Genomic DNA, 25,286 nt, shown 5'->3' on the forward strand with positions numbered 1-25,286 from the left:
AATGGTATGGCTCAGCTTTTTCTGAACTGAAGCAAAAAATCTGGCTAAGAGCTGCAGGCTGCAACCAAAGAACATTGTATTGTAAGTAAAGTATCTAACAGTCATTTAAGTGAGATGAAAGTCACCCACACTCTTCACGTGTCCCCCCTGCCCCTCCCAAGACAGTGGCACTTATATTGCTGTGCTTCCAGCACAGACAAAAGGACTCTGAGACTCGGCTGCCTAGTCCTCAGGAAGACCAATGTACCACTTGCCTGTGGGGATTTCTCCTGAAATGTATTCCAAAGAGGCAGCGAGTGGGGAGGAAGGAACTACATGTCACAGCTGTCAGTCTGCACATGGTGTTAGCCACTTCGTGTATGTGAGGAAGGTGCTCAAACAAGGTACTGAAAAGTGCATGAAGATCTATACAGACAAGCACCAAGTTGGGAAAGAAATGACTTTTCAGTGATCCGTACAGAAGGATGATGTCAGGCCGGTTCCCACCGCTGACACAAACTGCGGTAATTACATTGAGCGTAAGGTGCTCCTCTGCAGTATTTGTGCAGTTCTGCCGAACTGGCTGGCCAGACTTCCCAGAAACCTCTGCTGTATACCGGTATACGCAGGCAGCCAAAAGCCCTAATTAACTTTAGAGTGAACCCTGATTAAGTTAAATACAGGTTAAATATTTCTAGCATCAGAGGCTAACCTCTATTAATTAAAACATCTTACAACTTCTGAATCAAGGGGCTGCAGCAGTGACCACCAGGCAGCAGAAATCACCGCAGACGTGTTCCCGTGCTCTGAGTGAACACTGTCAATAATTACAGGAAATGTCTAGGCCCCTCCAAAGTCTGACAAGTTCCTCTATGAAGAGGAGACTCAAAAACACTCCCAGATGTGGGAACAGATGGATCCGTCAGTGTGCTCTGTAACCAGGGAATTGGACCAGAGGCTGGGAAAGGACCTCCTGCCTCTATCTCCGCAGGACTGTTCCAGGCTATTCTAAGTGTCACGTTGGTGACATCATGCTATCAAAATCATTGTCATCATCTGAGGAGTCTCTTATTTAATAGCGAAATGAAAGAGAATTCAACCAGGGAGTCAAAACTGTTGTTAGTTCAACTGGAAATCATTAAGACCTAGGTGAGTAATGTTGCTGAGTCAGACTTCTATCCCTCTGACTACGTAGTGCACTAGGTAAATGGAATGAATTAAATCAGATTTCATTCACACCTAAAAGCCAAGGTCCCGCTGTGGAAGACATTACAAACACAGAGGTAGACCTGAGCCTTCACTTAAAGGAGAGATACCCAGAACAAAATGGGGTATAATAATGGGGCAGGATTAGTGGATAAGTTTAACCAGACCCTGACAGCATCAATGAATAGAGAATTTATCAGTCAGGTATATTATATCATATGCAGTTTTTAATGCATTAAACAGTCTGCTTGGTCACTGTTACTATCACTCTAGAAGCTGTAACTGAGCTGGGAAGGTGACAGGTATGGGCATACTGCTGTCTGAATTCCTCAGACTTAGTTTTTTACAGCACGAGGAATTTTACACCGCTGGCCTGGTATTTTGCTGGTAAAAGGAAGGATCACGAGCAGGATCCTGGGAATAAAGGAAAGGGTGTCCCTAAGATTAGCTCTCTAGTTGGTGGAGATCCTCCAACTGCATGGGCCTGCTCCTCTGCAGGAGGGAATGGACACATACTTTTCATGGCTATATTTATCTTAAAACGGTAAGCTCTCTAACTCTGCATTTGTACAGCCCGAGCACAGCCCCTTGACTGACTACTACAATGCTACAAATGACCAGTACTGCATTAAGCAGTCATTGCTACAGTGATGTTGACCAAGAGACTAGCCAGTTATAGTGATTTCCATACCCAGGGTCCTCCCGTAGTTTTCCAGGAGCTCTACCAGTGCCTCCATGGATGTACGCTTTGTCTCATCATGCTCCAAGTTGGGGGCTATTACGTCCCACAGTTTCAGAGGAATTGAGTCTGGTCTTTGTGCTCTGTGCCCACTACAGATCTAAGAGGGGAAGACAAAGAAAAGGACCAACCATGGTGACTGCAGCTGAGTCTGACTGCAAAACAAACCAGCCCTGGGCAATGTTTACCTTACTATCTCAAGGTGACATCATAGGTTACAGAAATGTAAATGAGTCAACTATTGATTTCCAGGATTACACCAATATAATGGAGCAGAATTTGACCTATCTAAGTACCCCTTTCACTCTTCCAGTTCCCCAACACCCCTGTGCAGCACGGTTGAGATTTTCGAACTGCTGGTAATCTGGCTCTCACGTAACATTTCGCTTGATGACTTCACCCCTGAAAGACCCAACGGTGTCCTACTGCTTGTAATTAAATCCCTTTATACCGTAGCTGATCCCACTCTGTTTTTCTTTTTACCAGTTTCCAATGCAGCAGTCATAGATCTTTCAAGCATAGGGGTTATCAGATCCTACTCCCATCCCTAAGTAGAGACAATATTCAGATACAAGTGGTTTTCATTGAGCTCTGATACTATAACTCAGTACAGTACTCAGAGCAGAAACTTCAGCTTTATTCTACCCTACACAAGCTGCTACAGCAAGTCCAGATTTCTTTTAACAACATGCAGATTTTCCCTCTGGTTCCCATAGATGTCTGCAATTTCCTCTCCCTTTCTAGATGACTTGATCACCTCTCTGGAGTCTTCAGTTCCCCTTTAACTGGAGGAAAATGGAGCTTATGCAGACTACACACATGGATGTATAACCAGTCAGATAAGGACAGCCTATTTGTGTGGCCAAGGATTGTTCTTTGTGCACTCTCCCAGATTCAGATGTTTTATCAAGCTCCACAGGTTTGAAAGACCAAATTAAATGTGAACTTCAGAGCCTCAGGCTGAAATAGGTTGTATTTTTTACGGCTTCTGTTCATTTCTCACTGCCCTCTGGCAATAAGGACACATCCCCCAGTCAGTAGAAGAGATATTTTTCTCTTCCCCTATGAAAACCACTTACCTCTCCTATGAATCTGGATACAGGCAAGTACCTGAGCTCAAAGTATGTTTGCCCACCATACAGGAGAATGGAGTAAAACGTCGCAGCAACAGCCCATGCATCGGAGAAAGCAGAGAAGATGTGATACTGTAGGGACTCGGGAGCACTGAAGTATATGGACAGTGGCTCCTCACTGTCTCCTGTGTTAAGACAGAGATGAATCAAGACAAAGGCCATGACCAGAATTCTCTTGGCCTTGCCATGGGTATAGATTTATCTTTGTAATTATCAGTTATCATCCTCACAGCACCTGGACATGGCCAATAAGAAAAGAAAAGATGGAAAACTGTTCTCAGCAACTACTAGAGAGCCTACAAGTTACTCATAAGGAGGGTAAAGAGAGCAGAATATGTAAAATAATTCATACTGTCTGTGTGAGACTGTTTCTATCACATCTTAATAATATAGAAAAATGTTGACCACTTGTAACTGCATTTGACTGAGGGATGGAGGTCTCAGAGGGAGTTCTGACAGGTGTGAAAAAAGGAGGCTTTTTGTAGTGTCTTCACTGAAGGAGGGCTGTGGCACCACTCAGCCTTTACTACACATACAAGAACCCACATAGACACTCACCCTTATAATATATTCCTGGGCCACCAGGCTTGTGTGGCTCCAGTAACAGGGTGGGAAACTGAATGAATGAGTAGGGGCTTTGCCTAGGATTTCAAAGTATGAGCTGCAAGGCTTCAAAGTTTACATACTCCTGGGCATTTCTGGGACAGTTTCATTCTTTAACCTTTGACTGGCATTGTTTACAGCATGAGTTTTCCATCATTTCTTATGACTCACTGGTTTAACCTTAGTCTGTTATGACAGCTTCCCAGGCAAAGTTGCAACAGGTGTCCTATGCAGAGACTGGCTGAATTTTTATATACTTCCTGAACTGATGGTTTTTGTTAAAGCCATTTCCTTATAAGAAGCACATGATTAACACTATCTACAGCAGGTTTGAGCTCTTACTGCTGCTGTGCACATATAAATCATTCGTAAGAGCCAGCCAGCCCTAGCCATGTACTCAGAATGACTGCCAGACTGCAGCAAAAAACTGAGCAGGAGAACAAGCTGGGGTCCTAGCAATTGAATTCAGTGGTTTCAATAGCAGTCAGGTAAGAACAGGTGCTCTCTGAGGCTTCTTACATTTCACTCTCGGTCTTTTTGCATATTCATATCATTAATAGTGTTAGCTTGCATTTATCAGGGCTCTCAAAGGTCTTCACAGATACGGGGAAGGACAAATAAACTTTATTTTCCCTGAGGATACTAAATGTCAGAGCAGAGAAATAATTCACAAAAGAGCAGTTCAGTGAATAGCAGCCCAGTGAAAATTACCGACTTTTCCCAAGCCTGTCTTCACCCCACGAGCTCTGCGTGTCTGTACCTCTGAGCTGCCCAGATTTGATGGTTTCGTAGGGACAATCAGTAGCTGAATAGTATCTCTCATCCTCTGGGGGAGCCAGCCTGGCCTGGAAGAAATCAGACAGCTTGACCTGCACTCGAAGTGCTCCAGTTCCTTGTCGTCCACCTACGACCACAATGAAGCTGGCTGGAGTGACGTTGCAAAGTAAGACCCTTTTCTGGTGACATGACCCGACAGCTCTGGCAACATCTTTTAAAATGCCTGTTATAATGGATTGGGTAAGCTTATTTCTTTTTTCCTGCAAGAAAGCCAAGAGCGGGTTCCCATCTTCCATCATGTATAGCGGAGGCACTCCACAGGCACTGGACATTTGCAGCTTGGCAATGGACTCCCTGTCTTGACACAGAGCCACTATTTTGATCACCTCTTGAAACCTTTCACAGTCACTGTCAGTGGCATTCGTCTGCAAGATGTCATTCAGGGTCTGTTGTTTGGCTATGTAGATCTTTGCATTGCCTACAGGTGTGATACCTTGCACAACAATGCTACTGGCATTTGTCTTCATCTGTCCCTTGAGGGTAAGATCAGGAAAGGTGACCTTCAGACATTCTCGGAGAGCTGCCTCCACGTGGCTGGGATCAGCTGGGATCACTTTGTTTCCCAGCTCAGTAACATGTGTGTATGTGCCATCCTTGCTAAAGAGTAATGGTGCAATGCAGCGTCTCACCTCATTCAGCGGGTGGTAAAGCAACTTTTGGAAGAAATGATTGAGGATGATCATTGCCAAACTCTTCTTCTCTTTAGTAGCATTTCTCATGCACCATTCCCACAGGTTTTGGAGAAGATGCAGGCACTCTTTTACTGCCCCTGTGACAGAGAAGTGCTCTGGTTAATGCCACTGCAGAAGAGCCACCATATCATACATTGCAGACTTTTAAAAAGAACATGGCACCATGGTACAATGATTTGAGACAGGAAGAGAAGAAAAATACTGTTTATCTGCTATAGCGTTGACTAAGCAGAGCCAAGTCACCACAATCTCATCGAAAAGGCCATGCCAGGTTGAACATCTGTAGGCAACTGGAGTGCTGGTTTATGTCTCTAGTGAGAGTTTTGTCTCAGCAGCACACGGCTCAATTCAATGGCTAGAAAAGCAGTCAGCTCAGAAAAATTGGACAGTGAAGATCGCAACTCCTTTATGGAAGAAACTGAAAGCCCAGTCCTGCCTCTTTCTGAAAGGCTATAATTTTGTCATTGCCATCATCACCTTCCTGAATCACGTCAGTCAGTGGTGAGTACTAGATGAAAAGGGATAATAACTGGACATACAGTCTAATAAATAAAGCAGCTGAGACCTTTTGGAATAGTAGCCAGCAAAGCGGTGGCCGTTTTGCCATTGCCTGAAATCTGATGCGCAAAGCAAGTACTGGCTTTGCCTATGGCTCAGGCCAGTCCTGAATTTCCTTACCTTCTGTGTGGCTGGCTTGGATATGTTCAGTGATGCGCTCAGTGATTTCCAGTAGAATCTCCCAGTGCTTTTTCCCCAACTTTGTGCACACATGGAAGAAGAAGGGCTGGCTGACTGCAAGCAGTTTGTCTTCAAACACCTAGAAAATACAGAGTAACTGACTTGCGCACATTTACTGTGAGCTTCATTGGTAGTGTTTGCACACTTTCATATTAAGTAGCTGACTGCATGTCTGACTAAAAGGATGGATAAAACAAGTCTCTTGCCCAGCGGTCATGTATTTGCTGCTCACAGAGTAACGTCACACCAGTGAGAGATGGACAATTCAGGAGTTACAAAAGCAATACTAGGATAGCATGATCTGTTTGTTACGCACCTTTTCAGTAAGAACAAGAATAAAGATATGTCTTATCATCCAGGGTACTCTCTGAAGCTGCTTCTGGATGAATTGGAACTGCACAACCCTCTGGTTTGCACAAGTCACTGTTTTCTCCAGTGTCTTAAGGAAACTTTCCAAGTGCTTCAGGTACATTTCCATGAAATTTGGCCAGGGTATTTGTTTTTTTACAGCAGTGGAGATGGCCATTCTGATTTTCTGGTAGGCACTAAAGCACAGATACTCGTAATTTCTCTCCTCTGAAGGGACAGTGTATTTTGCAAAGACCATTCCTCTCAACAGAGCCTTCAGCTTTCCATTGTTTGTTGTGGAGACATGAACAAACATAGCTGCCAGAATCCAACAGTGTAGTTTCTCCTGCTGAATGCGAAGCTCCTGGTTGGAAGCAGAGCCATTGCATTGGATGAGATTTCTTACTCTCAACTCTAAGTTCTCCAGGTTTGCCAACCTAGAGAAACTCAGAAAGTCCCTCCTGATGTTTTTGACCAACACCTGACAGATCTGTTGTCTGATCCACTCATTGCTAGCATCCCAGTATCTCATAAAATAATCATCCAGCTCTTGAAAAGACATGTAGGACATTTCTTTCAGGATGTCTTCAGTTTCTGGACAGAAAACAAAATAAGCATATATCAGCTGGAACCCTCCCAGAGTTTCTGGCTGGTTTCTGTACTGCATCACAGCCTACATGGGCCATTAGTCAGTTTGTCTGTCCTCAGAGAGGAGGATGTGTTTTGGGATGGTGCTAGAAACACAGCAATGAACATACTTACAACCTACCAGGAATCTGAAAGGAAAAGAAAAGAGTCACTCCTTACTATTCTGTTAAGCACCTGACCAAACCTTGCACATAATGCTCCTTGCAGATCGCCCAGAATACAAAGCCATATACATATTCTGAAAGTGGTGCAGTGGTCAAAACCTGACTACAGCTTGTGTTTTTAATGAAAAAGATGGTCAGTTGACCCCTTGAAGAGGTAAATTGGAAGAGGTGAAATCTTACTATTGACTATGGTAAGAACTGAAGCTGGGTCACAGCATTGCAGAAGCAATGCTGCACAGACATGAATGCCAATCCATACTTTAGTCGATTCTTGCCCATTAAGACTACACAGCCTTATGACACTCAAGCTGAATCGTAACATCTCTCTTATCTTGCTTGTGTTTTATAGTTCAGCTAGCTTCACCAGGCAGTCAGATGTACACTTAATGCTATAAGCAAGGGACATGCAGTTCATGCTTTCTTTCCCTACCAGCTCTTCCCTTTGCAGCAGCTCCAGTGCACTGTTTATTAACCACCACCACCTGAGAGCATTATGCCTATATGAATCATCTTCCAGTAATTACTCTGATGCAGATAAATACGGTCTTTATTCTGCAGCTCAAGAGCACAACTGCAAAGGCAGGAGTCTGTTGTGTGGGACATGAAAGTTCCTAAAGGCTATTGCAACAAAGTCCTCCCAGCTGCTGCTGTGTGGGACTATCACATGAACCGGAGCGCCCTGGCTGGGAGAGCATCACCAGTGTGTGGGAGCAGTCTCTGTATGGAGTATGTGTGCAGGAGCAGTACCTCTGTGGGGAAGCACTCTGTGCCGCAAGAATGAGTTGCTGAAGGAAGATGTGCAGTGATGTCTCCAGTATGGTCTGAATGGCTCCCTGGATCTATCTGACCTCCTGAAAGGGGCTGTAATACAAAGATAGAGCACAGAGACATTAGTTGGCTAAATCCATCTCTGTTATCCTGCAGACACTCTGCAGTAACGCATACTCAGAAATGCTGGTATCACTTACAGTCTCTGCCTGTGGTGGATGAGAAGGGTGAAGTAGACTCTGGAAAGAGAAGGCAGGACAGTTAAGGAGAGCAAGTTCTTCTCCAGGATAAGACAAAATATAAACAACTAAAAGGCACAATCATGTCTAATCTGACATGGAATAAGCAAGTTGGTTTATGACTGATGTTTAGTACCTGGCCCTGTGTGTGTATTTACTGCTGGGTGCATAGACCCAAATCAGTGCAGATCTGCTTCTCTATCAGTATGCAGACACATAGGTGTCATGAAAGGTTTAGGATTTTAGAGACAGCAACAGTGCCTGTCCATCTGTTTTGTGAAGTGTTCAGCACAGTGAAGGGCACTGAAGAAAATACTCCTGAGTTCCACTACTGAATTTATTCCCCAAACTAGGTCAGATACTGAAAATCTATAACAAGAAACGTGCCTTTTATCTGAATACCAAACTGGTGGCCAGAAAGTCATGATCGGTTCTACACAGCAGTGTACATCAGAATACAGCAGTATGTCCTGCATCCCCTGGCTATCTGGAGAGTTTCATACTATTGAAAAGAGATGATTTCAGCTTCTCCTCAAGGTATGCAAATCTCACTGGAGCACTAAGATTTCTTGGAATTCTTTAGGCATGATATTTCAGGCCAACTAAAGATGTTATTTCAGTTTGCATTAGAAGGCTTTTACCTTTGAGAGGTATTTTTTTCTTTCCCTCTGGGACCAAAGATCTAGATTTCACACATAGAAGAGTTTTGAAAAAACTGCCACAGGACTGTTGTGGTAAAACTCTCAGGATCTATTACCCTCACCAAGTGCTGACAGCATGACTTTGCTCTGCCTGTATTTCTGCTTGATGCAACATGAGCTATGTCTATCTTAGAAATCATTTATGAGCACATAACTGTGCCCAAATTAGACAGTTCTGTCTCATCATGGGGTCTGACTGCGTAGACACAGTCTTAGACATTTTTAAGTATGCTGGATCTGTCAAAATCCTCACTGAAGTGAGGTGCCTATATAACAAACAGTTGGCCCAACTTGCATCCTGGATAGACTGATGGAGGAAGCCTGGACTGATGGAGATAATCTGGCAGAAACTTGCACCAGTATTGCTGAGCAACCCTTAATGTCCCATACCAGAAACTGTCTCTTTCCAAAGCTGTCACCATTCTCTTCCTCTCTGGGGCAAAATAAACTTCAAATTAAATTAATCCAACAGTCAAACATGAAAGGACCTATGAACTTACCTGTGTCTATTTCCCTTGATACTATCTGTTTCCTTGTGCTCAGTGGAAAGAGTTTTCTATGACGATCTATGGTTTTCTTTATTTTGCGCAAAAGTTGTGGGTCGTTGACTTCTACTGAAAAGCAACATTGCCGTATATTGGGCAAAGTATAAGTAGCATCAAACAAAAGCAGTACAATTCTCCTCAGCTTATCTGCAGTTACAAGCATGTCTAAAAGAGTTCGGAAGTATTGGTCTTTGTAGACTGGTATAAGTGTAACAGGGATAATTTTCATGGGTTTCTGCATGGCATGTATGATGGTATCTCCACCAACAAAATTCCTGTAACCATGGTAACAGCAGTAATTATCGTTCTCCAGGACTTCCACAATCTTCTCGTTAATAAAGCTGTCAACAGCTATCTGCTCCTTGTTCCGTGGTGCAGGTGCAGATGGGATGTAGAGGTCATAGCAATACAGTTTATGACAAATGAGGTCACCTGAAACGATACAAGATGAGTAGTAGGACAGCTCACTCCACTCAGTCAGGAATATTGGTTCCACATGGGCGCATCCCTCCAGGAAATCCAGTTAACTTCACAGTGCAATGACTGCTCATTCGCTAGGAAGAAGAGCATTAGTTTTGCCGACTGCAGATGCATTTGGGCAATGTATAAACAGGTATTAGGGTCTGAGTGAAATTCTATGCTTTGAATGAAAGAAAAAGATCATAGAATCATAGAACAGTCCAGATTGGAAGGACCTCGAAAGATCATCTGGTCCAATCTTTCGTGGGAAAGGGAGCCTAGGTGAGATTATCTAGCACCCTGTTCAATTCCATCTTGAAAACCTCCAGTAATGGGGACTCTACCATGTCCCTGGGAGGTTGTTCCAATGATTGATTGTTCTTACTGTAAAAAATTTCTTTCTTATATCAAGATGAAACCTCTCCCAGTGCAATTTGTACTCATTGCTTGCCCCTTCTCTTCTCCATGCGGCTCCTTGTGAAGAGAGCCTTCATTCTCTTTGTAGCTACCCTTCAAGGATTTGAATACTGTGACGAGCTCCCCCCTGAGCCATCTCTTCTCCAGGGAGAAAAGACCTAACTCCTTCAGTCTTTCCTTACAGGGCAGGTTCTCCAGCCCTTTGATCATCTTTGTGGCCCTCCTTTGGACCATCTCCAGTCCGTCCGTATCTTTTTTGAACTGTGGGGACCAGAACTGGACACAGTACGCCAGGTGTGGCCTGACTAGCACTGACTAGAGTGGGATATGGTTGTCATCCCAGGTGTAGGACTTTGCACTTGTCTTTGCTACTGTATACAGTATTTGCTAGTCCACTCCATGCTCTAGATGCCTATTATAAGATCACAGTCTCTGAATAAGCTTTTGGGATTCTTGCATTCCTCCTTAGGACTGTCTAATATTCTAGCTTAGCAAAAAGGTCAAGTATGAAGCAAGATCTGATTTTGGTGAAGTAGGTAATTTTCTTCTCTTCCCGTTTTATTCTATACACTCATAATAGTTAACCTGAAACTGAGATAATGTTCTGGAAGAGAAAAATGTCTTTCCTTTAGTGCTTTATGAGGGGACTCTGAAGGACAAATTCCAACGTTACCTTAACTGAAGTTAAAGTAAAAATACCCACTACCTTCAGTAGACATTGATCCAAGAGGCATTGATGTAATTACTAGCAAATCTGAGCAGTGACACAGCCATCCAGAGCAGCCCCGAGCAAAGTTCAGGTTCTGCACACACTCCAACAGTGGAAGAAAACAGATATATATTTCAGGGTAGGGTTTTACTCACTTAAGTCGCTCTTGCATTTGGTTCTTGTTGAAAATTAGACTTGGTGCATTTGTAAATTTTGCCATCATGGCTTTGAGATTTGAGTAATCAATGTTTGCTCTAAAGTTCCCTGCTAATGATTTGTTTAGAGAGAATGATCACTTCCAAGAGTTTCCCTTTCCCCATCTCCTCTGATCTACCTCCACAGACCTGGGACAATATTGACCTTTTAATAGAGGGCTTGAGAAATATTCCCAGTTCAGAGAACAATGTTCTGAGCCTGCAGACCAGCTGCAGGTTGCAGCCTAGATAGACTGGTTTTGGAGACCCTTACCACATTTCCTTTCTCCGCACTGCTGACAGGTTTCTGTCTCACTCTTGGTATTCATCCTTCTCAGGGCATTTGTAGAGTCACAGAGCAAATGGACGGGGCATTCATGTATGTGCGCTTGATCTCTCCCCTGTACTGTTCCTTGTGCTCTTTTCAATCAGGCACAATTTTTAAGCTGAAGTAGATCACTGTAGACTGACTTTTCATATTCCATGGCCAGACCAGAGCCAGGGATCAGGATCAAGCCTAGAGATCAGACAGGTTAAAGGAGAAGGTCAGACAGTAAATGTTAGGAGCTGAATAATTCTTACAAGAACAGTTTGCAGGATTTCAGACCCTAACAGGCAGCGGTGATCAAGGAAGAGTCCTTTCAGCTCCAGGCTATCACCTTTTCTACGCATTCTAGCTCCCGCACTGTGGTATCACTGAGGTCTTTGTGGAGGGGACATAAGATCAGGTTCTACAAACATCTATGGCAGCTTCCACTGCCATAGGAGGCTCAGTTTGCCTTCCCCTAGAAGCACTGGTAGGGTGGTCTCAGTTGTTCTCCTGCCTTGCTTTGCAAATATTTCTTCACAGACATCCGGGTGCTAATTTTCACATCCTTGGGGATATTGGCATGCATCTGTGCAAAACACCCAGGAAATGATGTTCTATTGTTTTCATTCACATATAACAATCCACATTTCTTCCAGCAACTGAAAAGCTGCAGAACAGGACATAGCAAGGTAGGCCTTTTCATCATCACAATAGGAGGTATCACTGCTACATTTGCAAGTATGCTTGCTACTTTGCCTGTTTCCTTTTCCAGCTGTTAGCCATCCTGCAGCCCAAAAGGGTTTTTCCACTAGCCCTCCTCTTACTAGGACTACGGTTTATTCATATGAAGCTCAAAATTAAATAGTGAAACTATCCACCTGCTTCCCTGGGCACCTTTCTGGTGCACAGGACTTTCTCACAGCCACCTTCTCTTCCCTCCCCACCAGAGAGTTCTCTCCAACCTCTCCAGGCAGCTCCCTCAAACTGTGGCCAAGGCCACCACCTTTCTTTGTCTAGAAAAGCTGTTTTGCCTTGATTGGTCATACCACACCTCATCTCTTCAGTCTCTACATTTCTCTCTGCACCACACAGCTTCTGGCTAGAGAAGAGGACTAATTACAGGAGTAACCGAACTGAGGACTCATTTAAAAGGCCATTATTTGTCTAGCATGTTCAGCAATGCAGAAAAAACAGACCAATCACTGTGGAGCCTAATTCCTGCTTTGTAGGTGACTGGATGGTCAATCTTTGGTACCGGTCCTCATGCAACTGCTCTGACTTGGCAATATAGCAAGGTCGGGCAGAGTTCTTATTCTGCCACAGGCAAATCAAGAACATTATAGATGACACATTAGTTTCTACAAGTCTGTTTGTTTGTTTAGGCATATGTGAAAGATAACCATGGTATGTGAGAGCAGATATACACATCACTTCTGAGAATAAAGACTTGAAACCCAAACCATGGTGGTTTCCTGTGTGTTGTCTCACTGAGCCCAGGCTGGGATGAGAAAATATTAGTAAAGGTGAAGACCCTGAGAGCATCAAGAAGACCCCAGGAGTTCCAGAGCATCTCTTACCACATTGAATCCCACTTCTTACTTTCTCCTAGACAACTTGATTTTGTTATTGGCCTGGAAACACAGATAACATGAGAGCGCGCTAATTGCTTTTTCTCATGTTTTTCTGTTTCTAAATGTTGTTTCTAGTCAAGTAAGCAAAAAGGAAACAAGGAATCTGCAGACACAAGGTCTGCTATTTATGGAAAGGAAAAGAAACTTCAGGAGCAACACCTGCAAAACAGATCTAGCAGTAGATCAGTCTGAGCAGGTGAATACATTATTAGCAGTAACTAATAACCCATCTGCAGCTAGAAGGTTTAGAAAGAAAGAAAAGCATAGCCTGTACCATCTAATGCCATTCTAATTAAAGTGGGTTCTCTGGCTGAACTTGCCAAGGAGTCTGGCCTGGTAATATTCTTCCCAAGCACTTTTGTCTTGCAGTTACCAAATGGACACAACAGTAAAAGCAGCCTGGATTCAGGGAGGTGAGCCAAACAGTTCATCCCATAGGGAGTATATCAGGAAGGAAAGGAGCAAAAAAGCCAGCAAAGCCAGAGACAAATTCATCTTTTCTATAAAATTGCTGGGGAGTTCAGTGGTTAGGATAGAAATACATGTTTTACTGCCTCCATAAGGAATAAAAATGACATGACTTACCACATGGTGCTCGCAAGTCCCACCAGGATGTCTGCTCCTTCCCTTTCTTATGTCTTGAATGTGGATTTTATAGACAGAATGAAACATGCTCCCTGGTTTGTCCCATTGCCAGTTCCTTTTCTTTCCTTCTTCCCTGTACAAAGCTGAATCCCTCTTATGTCAGCAGCTGCCTCGGAAAGCAGTGGAAAATGCTGGTGTCTGCTAGCAAATCCACCGAAGGCTTAGACCCTGGGTTGTGTCGTAAAGTATTCGGGCCATTCCTCTCTTTTGAGGCAGGGCTTTGCTCTTATTTCAAGCTTTTTCACCCAGTCTTGGCATCAGTCCAACTAATTATTGGAATAGGTGGAGATACGAACTTTGCACTCACACATCAAGAAGCTCAGTGCCTTGTTTCTTCCCGCAATAAGTAAACGAATTACGGCAGGCCCACTTGCTGTCTGGTGGTGCCCTCTTGGTTTTGGCAGAGGTCTTCCAAGAAGGAATCCTATGAACAACTGAGTTTACTGACTTCTCACATAACTTCTTCTCTCTTTTTTCTAATGAGGGGATAACTCAGTTATGTAATTACAGATTGGGCCTAATCACCAAGTAGTGGCTTTTAAACACCACAAAAGTAAAGTTAAAAAGCTGCTGGATGTACAGTTTTAGTTGTGCTCACCAGAGAAGCTGAAGCTGGAAAGAGACCTACCAAAGGCCAGATGTTAAAACTAGGATATTAGTTTCCAACTCAAATCTTACAAGGAAACATTTGAAAAACAGCTCACTTAATATGCCTCTCGCTGCACTGACGGTATTTAAGCATTGCCCACCACTTGCATACGCGCAAACAGGAAATTTGTTCAGTAACACAGATAATGGCTGCGTGGATTGTGAAGCAAAACCAACGTCTTTCTAGCGCAGGATGCAATCCCAGAACTGAAGTAGAGGACAGCTCCAAAGGAGGCACTGAAAGCTATGAGCCGATACATTGCTATCCTCCTAATCTGACGATTTCCTCTTACCCAGACAGTGACTATCTTGTGCCCTGAAACTTGGAGATAAGTAGACAGTTAGAGACGGACCTGAGCTAGAAAAATCAGACTCTCTCTGGATTTAGAGGCAGAATTACCCAAAGCCCATGACAGTTCTGATCTAGGGTCTTCATCCATGTTTCTGCTTTGTTTATTTTTCATTTAAATTCAGTTAATTGTATCCAGCCCTTTGCCTTGACATTACCTAGCTGCACTACTCTCTGCAAGCCAAGAAAACACACCTCCCTTAAATGAAAAAAGTGAGCATTTGGCCCCTGACCCATTGAACGAAAGGCTGTTGCTAGTTACAATGGTAGAGATGTTGAGTCATCTGTTGAAGCTGAAAGGACTTAATCCAACTTGAATTTTCCTGCTCTCACTGACTGTGGTGTAAGCACAGGATTTATGAAACCTACTGCAATTATTCGCAGAGCCATGCAGTGCTTAGGAACTCTAATCACATACATTTTTCTCTGCCATCTAAAATGCTGAACTCTTACTGCTTTGGCCTTTCCTGCCTCAAAGAGATCTGTTTTTGTTTTAGATGAAATATAAAAAGCTGAAGCTCTCGAAGGTCTGCCAAATAACCTGAAAAGCATCTAGTCTCCTCCTGGGAAATCTCAAGAGCAAGAGAAGCGTTGGATAAGCAGATATTCCCTCCAGACCAAGAGCTGACATGTGAACACCCTGTTCAGAATCACCCGTAGATTTGTCACCCTCCTGCCTCAAGTAGAAGTGAACCCGGCATGCAAAACCACAAGTACTGAATATGTCAAGGCAACAGCCATGTCTGATATTGCCAAATAGGTGGCAACGTCCCAGTTATGACATTCTTGCTTAGTATCAGAAGGGCTGTCCTTTAACAGTGCTGCTAGGAGAGCCCATGTGCCAGGAGGTGGCCAGCAGGAACAGTGAGAAAGCCTCAGACAAGCAGATCTCATGTACAGCAACTTGCACACAGAGGGAGCTTCTTCATGCCCTTCCACCTAAGCATGCATTTAAATCAACAAGTGGTCTAATGCAAAGGCAGAGGGACTGAGTACAAGCCAGCATACCATACCCAAGTGGCAGACTTCGCATGCTTGAAGTCTGCTTTAGTACAGCAAAGGATGAATAAGGACTCATTAAAAAAAAATTTAAAAAATCAGTGATATGGTGTTTGCCCTAGCAATCAGAATTGTGATTGAACAAGTTTACCAGCTCTGTTGGAGAAGAGGACTAGAAAGAGAAACCAGGGCTCATCTTGGTGGTACTGGTATCGTGCAGGGCTGGAAAGAGATTTATTTTTAATATATTATTGCTGCCTTCTAGTGCTTTGGAAAAGAATCTGCCCACAATTAGTAGCCATAAACAGACTTTAGGTCAGGGAAGCATGCCATTTCCAGGAATGAACAGGAAAGGATCAAACTAGTCAGCAATATCTAGAAAGGAAAAGATTAAAGACAGCTGTGTGCGGGCATAAATCCATACAGCCATCAATTATTTCAAATAAGCTACATCAATTTAGAGCATCCCTAGAACCTTGCCCATTTTTGTTTCCAATATCAACAGACTACCAACAAATAGATCTCTGCCTTCCCTTTACTGTATCCTGAGGCAAAGGCTTTAATCAAGAGAGGTAGTTGCTGACTATAAGGTGGCAATGGCCAGTAATCCACAACACCTAAAACTGCTCTTGACACTAAAACTGACAGATGGTACAGGGAGACTCTAATATATTATAGCTATTAAATTATCTTCTGACCTCAATGATAACTTCAGGTCAGCAGTCAGAAGATCCCTCATGGTCTCCAAAATATGCTCCGCATATCTCTGCATTTGCTGCACCTGTTCTGTGGCTAAAGAATGCTCATTAAAATAAACTATGTGCAAAATAATCTCTACTGACATCTGCTTAAAAAAAAACCCCACCAAATGAACAAACACTTAAACCGCTCTGTTACTTCTGATTTTAAAAGTGATAGCACAGGTCTGTGAGAAGCAGCTCAAAATGACTACTTCAGCTACCTTTCCCCCCTGCCCTTTCAAAGCAATTTATTGCGTACGCATTCAATTCAAATTTTTAATTGATGTCAGAAGCATCAACACCTTCTTCAGCATCCTCGTCTCACTATATAGGGCAATTAACCTTCTCAGTGTTTGCCAGATAAAGGCATATTCAGGCTGGAATTTAATCTTTCAACTGGTAAAGCTCTTTCCTCCTGCCACTGCTGAAGACAATCAGCATCTTATCTATTATTTTGACCATTTATCTGGACAACTGCAACATCAGCTTTTGCTTTGCAAGGGCAGTAAGGGAAGGAAATTCAGGCCTTTTGGTCAGATCACAGAACTGACACCCTTGTTTTTCTGAGTTTCATCTCTAATTTTCTGAGTCATTATGGACAAATCTCTATGGATTATATTTTCCCTCTTTCTGTATAGTTGACATAGATTCTGCAATGTTTACTAGCACAGTAGACACCTCCTTTCGAGATGGCAGTAATTTCCCAGAGTCGTGAAAAGGTCTGGCTAACCTTTTATTAAGCCTTTTAGACTCTGCTCTCCAGCCGAAACCCAAATGCAGTTGACAACTTTCTGCCCACCTGAAGGTCCTCCTGTGTCTGTGATGGTTTACCACATTACTCTGCACTTCCAGTCATGTCACCTGCCTGTGTCCTTATGACATATTTATATCCCTGTATGCATATACCTGTGCCTATGTGAATTAAGACAAGCTGGCAAGCAGTTACTCCCTCCCTTCCCCTGTACACTGGCTGCACCAGTGATGGCAGCACCTGCAAGAGTGCATGTGTCTCTGTCCCTGGCAGGATCCTGGAGGATCCTGGAGGCTTCCTTGATGTGCCCATCCTGCTTCCCCATGCTCTCTGCAGAGGCCAATGCTTGTGTCAGCTGCAATGTTCAAACTTGGTTCCTACCGCCTATCCATTTAGCAGAGATCACAGACTTGGGGAGGCAACATAGCTGAATTTGAATGTCAAAGCTGGTGCAGTGAAGAGGTTGCTGATAAATCACAGAAACACACCAGTGTCCTCCAGTAACTGGAACTAGTAAGCCTGAGCCACTGAGATCTGCATCCAGTCCGGATCTCTTGAGCTGCTAGTTGCAAGCAAACAACCTGTTGTTTTGTTTTTACATGTCAGAGACCTAAATCCACGGACAAACTGCAGACACGTAGTTGCAGGCAGGAGGAAATGCAGCCTATGAAATAAGGACTGATAAAGCCATTGAATCATGGCTGTTGTCAACTGCCCACATGCTGTCCACACAGTGTTAATAAAGATGCAGTGGGAATGGATAAGAGGTTTAAAGAAAGCCTTAGAGCAAAAGGCTCCAGGAGATTAATTCAGTTTACCAAAAGAAAGGGGAAGGATGCAGTAGGGAACTGGTCAGAGAAGGATCTTCAGTCACACAAAGCTACTGCAAGGAGCTGTCTGTTGTAAGAGGCAAAAACTGAACGCGTGCAAAACTAGAAACACAGCACTTATCTTTCACAGTAAGAGGGATTCACTAGTGAGACAAGTGACTCAAGCACCAGGGTGAACCGTGTATTTCAGTAAATCATGAGTAAATGTTTTCACAGAAGATGGTTTCCTAGACCAAGCACCCTTGTATGGAACTTGAAGAGGGACATGCTTCAGGGAAATCCAAAGATCTGTGTTACGCTGAGATCAGTCTAAGCAATCATAGCCACATTTTCTGGCCATAAAACCCCATGACTCAGTTAACCTCTAAACTTACCAGCCATGTCTGATTGTGCAATATTTATTCCTGTTTATAGTACAAATAAAGCAAACTAAGCACTTTGTGCTACTATCTCAGCGTGTGCGCAATTACTTCCTAGATACCGTGTAGCTACTACTGTGGCAGGAAAGGCCAGCTGCTGATTAAAACTTGCTCATGAGAAACAGGTCTTCTGGGGTCTATGCCATGTTCTGCCCTACGTGTAACACAGCAAATAATTCTGAGTGGCCAAGCCTGAACCTGTTGTCTACTCTCTGGAAGGCTAAAATTAGCATGCTGCAGGTAAACAACTTTCTCACAATCTTTCTACAAAGGAGGCACGCCTCAGGTCAGAGCTGACCTGCCAGATTTCATTGTTCTTATTCCATTTCCCCACCTGTAAGATGGGGATTGACCGCAAAAAAAAAGAGTAGCTTACTTCTTGTGGGATGACTATAAAGCATCTGCCCTTTGTTTCCAGGTGCAGCGTGAATCATGATACTATTGCAAGGGATGTTTGGGGGTTGGGGAAGGGAGTGTCCCAAAAAGAGTTTGCAGGGGTAAACTCACCCTGCAAAAAGAGGAAGCATGGGAGTGATACGGTCAGTGATGAGACCTGGGCTGGCTGCAGATGTCTAAATCCTCACTGTCACCGATGAACCCAAAGTGTCAGAGACTTCAGTAGGGAAATGCCTGCCCTGTCCCCTCACTGATGGTCTCTATCTCAAGGCCTCCTTTTCTCCTTGAGGAGGGATTTTTTTGAATCTGCTTGGGGAGAAAACATTAGGGTCTCTCCTCCATTTGTGCCAGTCCTTTAGGACTTCCCAGTTCCTTTCTCATTAGCGCTAATGGTGTTTTACAGCTGGAGTGCCCTCTGCTGTGACCAAACGCCAGGAGGAAAGGCTGAGATGCCAGAGCCTCCCAAGTTACTGACAGGACTTTCTGAAGGGGATGTCTCCTAGTTCAATCTTCCAGCCAATTGAGAATCACTGCAATTGGAAAAGACAGCAATTAAGCTTGAGTTGGAAGAGACAGGCTAAATTCCCTTGGACTGGCCAGCAACAACAGCCATCCAGCCAAGACATTTGCCATTGGCTGTCAAACCCCATTAGACGTGGGACAATGCACTTCGAACAGTAATATGTATCACAAAGCTGAGTGCATGACCCACTTTGGAGAGAGCTGATCCTTTCACTTCCATCTAGGAGTGATCCTGCGATCGGACGCTGTACCTTAGTAGCGTGACTTAGGAAATACCACTGTGCAAGTCATGGCTAAAGATGTAGGGGAGGAACCCATGGCCCATGCACAGAAAGGTGGCTTTCTGGTGGATGGTGACCGGTTGAAAAGGGAACAGGAAGTGGGACAGCAACATGTGTACTCAGACCCCCTGGAAGAGTAAGCACTTTACTATTTGCATGTATTTGCTTCTTTTCTAGTGCCAGTGTTACTTTTAACCTCCTTACCTCTTTCCACAGCCTCTCCTGCAGTTGAATCAGACTGCTAATATCGGCCTTCAAAGCTGCACAGTCAATTTCCCAAACCTCCCATCAACCCCACTCATATGCTAGGTCCACAGGATAGAGCAGAGGGAACAAATGCAAAAAACCAGCCATCCGCCTCTCTTCCCGTATTTCATTTTCTACACAGATACTTACCTATGCAGATCATTATCATACAAAAGCTGAGGCATGAGGACATTTGCTGTAACCCAGGGGAAGAACAAGAGTTAGGACTGGCATCTTGGATATATTGCATCAGCTTGTTGCATTTTTTGCCTTTTGCATTTAAGTTGCACCTTTTTTCTTTTTCTTTTCTTTTTTTTTTTTTTTGTTTTTGTGGCTTACATGTTATGGTCTCCGATCCCCTGGTCTTATTCCAGTGTTGCTGCACAATTGCATGCCTCAGCTCCTACAGTCATTGCTTCTTGTGGGTTGCAGTAAAAGAAAGATGCAGAAGTCTTAAATGTACTTCCGCAACAACAGGAAGTGGTCTTACCTTCCACATTTTTACTGAAACTCTTTAGCTGAGGGGAGAAAAAGGGAATCACTCTGCTGTAAAGGGTCTAAAATCAGCTGTGCTTCCATGCCTGTGTTTCATGTGAAACAGAAAGGATGTATATTTTAGTAGTACCCTTTTCCAAATCACACATGAATGATAGAAATAACTATATTTCTCAAAGTAGATGAGCTTCATTTCTCTGCACAGCACTTTGTGCTTATTCCTACAAGGTTTTTGAGACATACAGCATTAGATATTGAGTTAAGAAATAAAAGCTAGATGTTCTTGTTCAGTTTTGTTTTATTAGCACAAGAAGATTTCTTATCTATTGAGAAAACACACTGCAGGCTGGTGAAGCTAGTACAAGGAAAAAATTCTGGGAAAAATAAACCAAAACTGTTATTAACAAAACTACTACTCTTAAGTTTCCCAAACCTCATTTTTGCTTTCATTATCTCAATGACTCTCTCTACTTTAACCAACGCCCAAGTACTTGAACCTAATCACCTCTAAACAAAACAGGCAAAACTCTCTGTTTTTCCTAAGATGGAACATGCCAGTTATGCTTAATTGGCCAAACCTGAAGATTCCCCTTAGAAGCCGTCAACTAACCCTTTTCCACAATTTTTATCATTATACGAAGTAGCCTCTTCATCCCCCACAAAACAGAAGAAACTATACACAAAAACCAGCAGCCTCAGCAATAAAACAGAAATTGAGCATAAGCGCTGCCAGGTCTGTACTCGTTGCCATTGTGCTAAGCAAAACATTTGTCCATACATATGAATAACATCAAACTCTGCTGGAAGAGGCTATAACAAACCGTGCTAGTTTTATGTAGAAAATATATAGGTTTATGTAAGTACAAATTTTTTATCTCCTATGAATCAGGCTATGTCATTTCACATAAACTTGGTAAGAAAGTTATAAAACCCCATCAGCTATGTTAAGAAAATGTCCTGTTCCCACCTTCATCCTGATTAAGACATTCACAGTTGTAGTGAAAATATTTAACATTTGTTTTAATCAGATTAAAAAGAATGCATAAACTTTAAAGATTGTATTTTTCTATGTCACCAGTGTCACATATTAAAAATAGGAAGGATTTTAAAGATGTGACTTGCTTATTGCTCAAGATACTATTTTCTTTTTTGAATAAGATAAGTGAATCTGTGATTATATTGTTTTGACCAGGAGAGGAAAAGCTAACAGAAACATGGATATTGATTCTAAGATTAATGCAAAAATCTTGGAAAAACAAACTTGTAACAAAGCTGACCTAGGGGGTTGTCAGCTAGACTTTGTCTGCAAGATCGGTCATAATCAAATTTGTTTAGAAAGTCCAAACAGACTATGGATCAGCTCTGATGAAGTGGGTGGGTTTCTTATTTTATCCATTTCTGAAAGTTCATTGAAAAGAAGCATATGTAACAGGAAAGCATCACTAGCTTTACATGCCTCCAAACTCTCCTGGGTATCTGCTCAAACAGCAACACTGTTGGGAATGCGATCTGGGGACAGGTAGTAATAAGGAAGCTTTTTGTTCTTGTTGCGCTCAGTGATGGTGTTGACGATCTCATCCAGATTCTTGCGGAATTTCGCCATAGCCTCTTTCACCGGCTTCTCCACGAAGTGTTCATCTGGGTACATGCCCAGAAACAGCTAATTGAAAAACACCAAGAAATCATGCTTTGAGAAAGCAAAGGCTATTCTGTTTCACCATTATGTCATCCAGCAGAACAACACCCAGAGCCTCACAAATGCTACAATTAAAATAGTAATATCACTATTTAAGCTAGCCTACGTTGGCACTGCCAATGAAAGATGCTGTCCCATCCTCCCTCCACTGCTAACTGCTTCTTTTCATGCCTGCCTCTTTCCGTAGTGCTGGTTCAGGTGTCTATGTGGCACCTCCTTCACCTGCAGGGAGTTGATCCATTGAAAAATAAGCACTTTTTTTCAGGCTAGTGGTCAACTAGATCAGCTTCCCAAGCCAGATCTCTGCATAGCCGCTCAAACATTTGTGCTGCTAAAGAAAAGGAGAGCATGAGAGGGGAATGAACAGCCAGAGATGAAAAAGGAAGATGACTGCTTCTTTCCATGACAGTGGAAGTTTCTGTTGACTTAAACCTGTTCTTCAAAGTTCAGCGTGACAGTTGCTTTAGTCAGCTTGGACTCTAAGGGTGCCCTGAATACTGCATTGCCATATACATACTGGCATATTACCTGCTTTAGGTAACGATTTCCCATGATACTACCCTTACTACTAGCTTCTCAGCTGAAATCTGCTTTCTTCTTAAAGAGAAACTTCAGAAGTACCCTCTGTCCATCATCTTCCATTTAAGGATTTCAAAACACATCCTCCAGACACAGCCCTTGGGTAAGACAACCAAGTACCTACAACCTCATTTGACATGAGGGAAATGGCTATAGATCATGCTTGCAAAGCATCCTGTAGGCTTGTTTTGTTTGCACTCCTCACCAGCCAGGAACAAGCCACAACTGTAGTGCATGTCGCACTGGGGCAGATTTTCCTCCAAAAGGGACAGGACATGGGGACATAGCGGTGCTGTAGCTTCTCCACCCAGCACTGCTGGAGCAAGGAGTGGAGAAAACCCTTGTTTCTCTGCAGCCCTCTTCCTCTCGCATCAGCATCCTTACCCTACAATGCCATACTTGAGTTTAGAAACTTTCAATTTGGCTGAAACACAGCCTCAGAGTAAAAATATAACTTCTTGCTCAAGAGCTGGTTTGCATCTGGTGGAAGAAGGGCAAACCCACACCACGGATACATCTCCACAGAAAGGCAAGCATGGTCCGGTCAAGCACAGAGCAGCACTACAATCTCCTGAGTCCATGTGGTCTTGCCATGGCCCTTGTGGTCTCACCTACATCTCCACCACCTAGAGAAGGGAGGTCGACTTACTTCATTGTCCTGGAATTGGCTCAAGGCCCAGACAGCTCCAAGATGCCAACAAGAACGTCCCCTGTCTGGCAGACTCTCCACAATTTGCTCGATGGTGACTGTCCCCTTTTCTGTTGGAGGAGGGCGGCGCATTGTTGGTGGGGCATTGGGAATCCAGGAACACCAGTCATACTGCACAATAAAGCAAGACAGCACAGTGAAAAGCTACAGTGGCTGGTATTTAGGAACACTGCAAAGCAAATCAGGAGTCTTGACACCAAGGAGTTTGCTTCTGTAATATGAGCCTCTCAGAAAGAGAAGATACTAACTAAAGGACAGAGAGATGCTCCAGAGAAGGACTGGAGGAGACAAGGAAGTCCCTACCATCTTTCTCAGGATCTCACAAGGGGGAGAGTTGGGTTGCCTTAATGGGAGCAGTTATTCTGCTAACAACAGGCATGTGCCACACAGCCCAGATTCACCAGCCAGGCTAAGGATTTGGCTATTTTATTCAACAAATATCTCTTCTAATAATCTGAGGCGACCTCTGATAAAAACCCTATAATTGATAAAATCTCCTTTTCTCCGGTTGCTCCTTTCTGCAAAATTTGCTCTAAGAACATGCCCACAGTACTGTGGTCAGGCAGTAAGAGAGGCAAAAGATGCCGGTGCATCATGGAATATGGCATGTGGATGTGGCCATGGTGAGCGCCAGACTGGGAACTCAGAATCACTTCTGGCCTGCTTCAATGATGTGGGATGGTGATGTCTCATTTTGCCTTAGATATGACCCTGAGTTTTGCCACCATCTGAGATGTTGCACTTATCATAACTCTTTCTTTTCGAAGCACTTTTTCATTACTTTCATACATATCCCCTGCCTTGCCTGAGGGGAAGTCCCATTTCAGCTGTGTGCCGTACTTACACTGTGCTCAGTCTGTTCTCTCCAGTGCATAGGCATCTCCTCCTACCCTCAGCCCTCTCTCTCTGCCATTTTTTCCAATGGCTGAAGACCCTTTTGCTGATGGGCTGAATATCCTCTGCATGCCAAATTCCCCCTCTCATTCTCTGAAGGCTCTCTGCTAAATCCCGATAGCCTGGGCAATATTAAGAGATGGTTTCTTAGTGGTACTTGAACAGACAGGATTTCCTGAGGGGGAGGCTGAGAGACGTCTCAATCACTTGTAATGACAGGTTAGAAGTGAATAGTCGCAGAGGTCCCTGGTCATGGATGTGACACAGGAATAGTGTGGGTTCATTTGACGCCTAGCTCTAGACCTGCTCCAGGACTCCTGAGCTGCAGGTCCGGACAGGAGGGTCAACAGGAGAGTGATGTGGGATGTGTTTGGGAATAATTACTATAGGAAAGATGGTCTCCCTGCTCATAGAATCATAGAATATCTCAAGTTGGAAGGGACCCATAAGGATTACCGAGTCCAACTCCCTGCTCTTCACAGGACTACTTGAAACTAAACCATATGACTAAGAGCATTGTCCAGACACTCCTTGAACTCTGACAGGCTTGGCACCATGACCACTTCCCTGGGGAGCCTGTTCCAGTGACCAACCACCCACTCGGTGAAGAAGCTCTGTGTAATACAGCTTGACAAAGAGATTTGCTTCTGGCTGTGAAGTCTGCTTTCCAAAATGCCTTGATGTTGGAAGAAACAGCATTTGAAAGGCAGGCTGTTACTATAGTTTCAGGTAGATATATGTCAGTAAAGGCAGGCAGGGATAACACAGGCTATCGGTATGTGACACATTAAACATCATAGAGGAAGCTCAAAGTTGCCAGTTGGCTCGCAAACTCAAGAAATGAGCAGCAATGCCCTTGCTGTGCACTGGGAATATTAAGCACATTGGTGCTTTTGAAAACTTGTTCATACATGGCCAAAGCCTAGATCCTCACAGAGGTACTGCTTCAAATTTCTATGTATCTCTGTGGGAGTTAAGTACCTAGATATCACTGAGGATCTGGTCTCATGTCCCACTGACTTCAGTG

At 43.6% G+C, this 25,286-nt stretch overlaps 1 protein-coding gene across 4 annotated transcripts in view; it reads right to left on the bottom strand.

Annotated features, from left to right (window-relative positions):
- Positions 1–21,687: 21,687 nt before the first annotated feature.
- The window catches only part of ALOX5 (arachidonate 5-lipoxygenase), a 35,237-nt gene continuing 31,638 nt past the window's right edge, over positions 21,688–25,286 (bottom strand). For 3 of the 4 annotated variants that reach the window (XM_059821168.1, XM_059821167.1, XM_059821166.1), the window contains exons 13-14: positions 23,306–23,476; positions 21,688–22,041 (exon numbers count right to left, since the gene is read on the bottom strand). In XM_059821168.1, the coding sequence (XP_059677151.1) occupies positions 21,862–22,041; positions 23,306–23,476 (351 nt within the window). In that variant the 3' untranslated portion in view covers positions 21,688–21,861. The remainder of the gene's footprint in view (positions 22,042–23,305; positions 23,477–25,286) is intronic. The other variant, XM_059821169.1, reaches the window with a different exon arrangement.

This window comes from Gavia stellata, chromosome 9 (assembly GCF_030936135.1).
Source record: "Gavia stellata isolate bGavSte3 chromosome 9, bGavSte3.hap2, whole genome shotgun sequence".
Classification (NCBI taxonomy): Eukaryota; Metazoa; Chordata; class Aves; order Gaviiformes; family Gaviidae; genus Gavia; species Gavia stellata.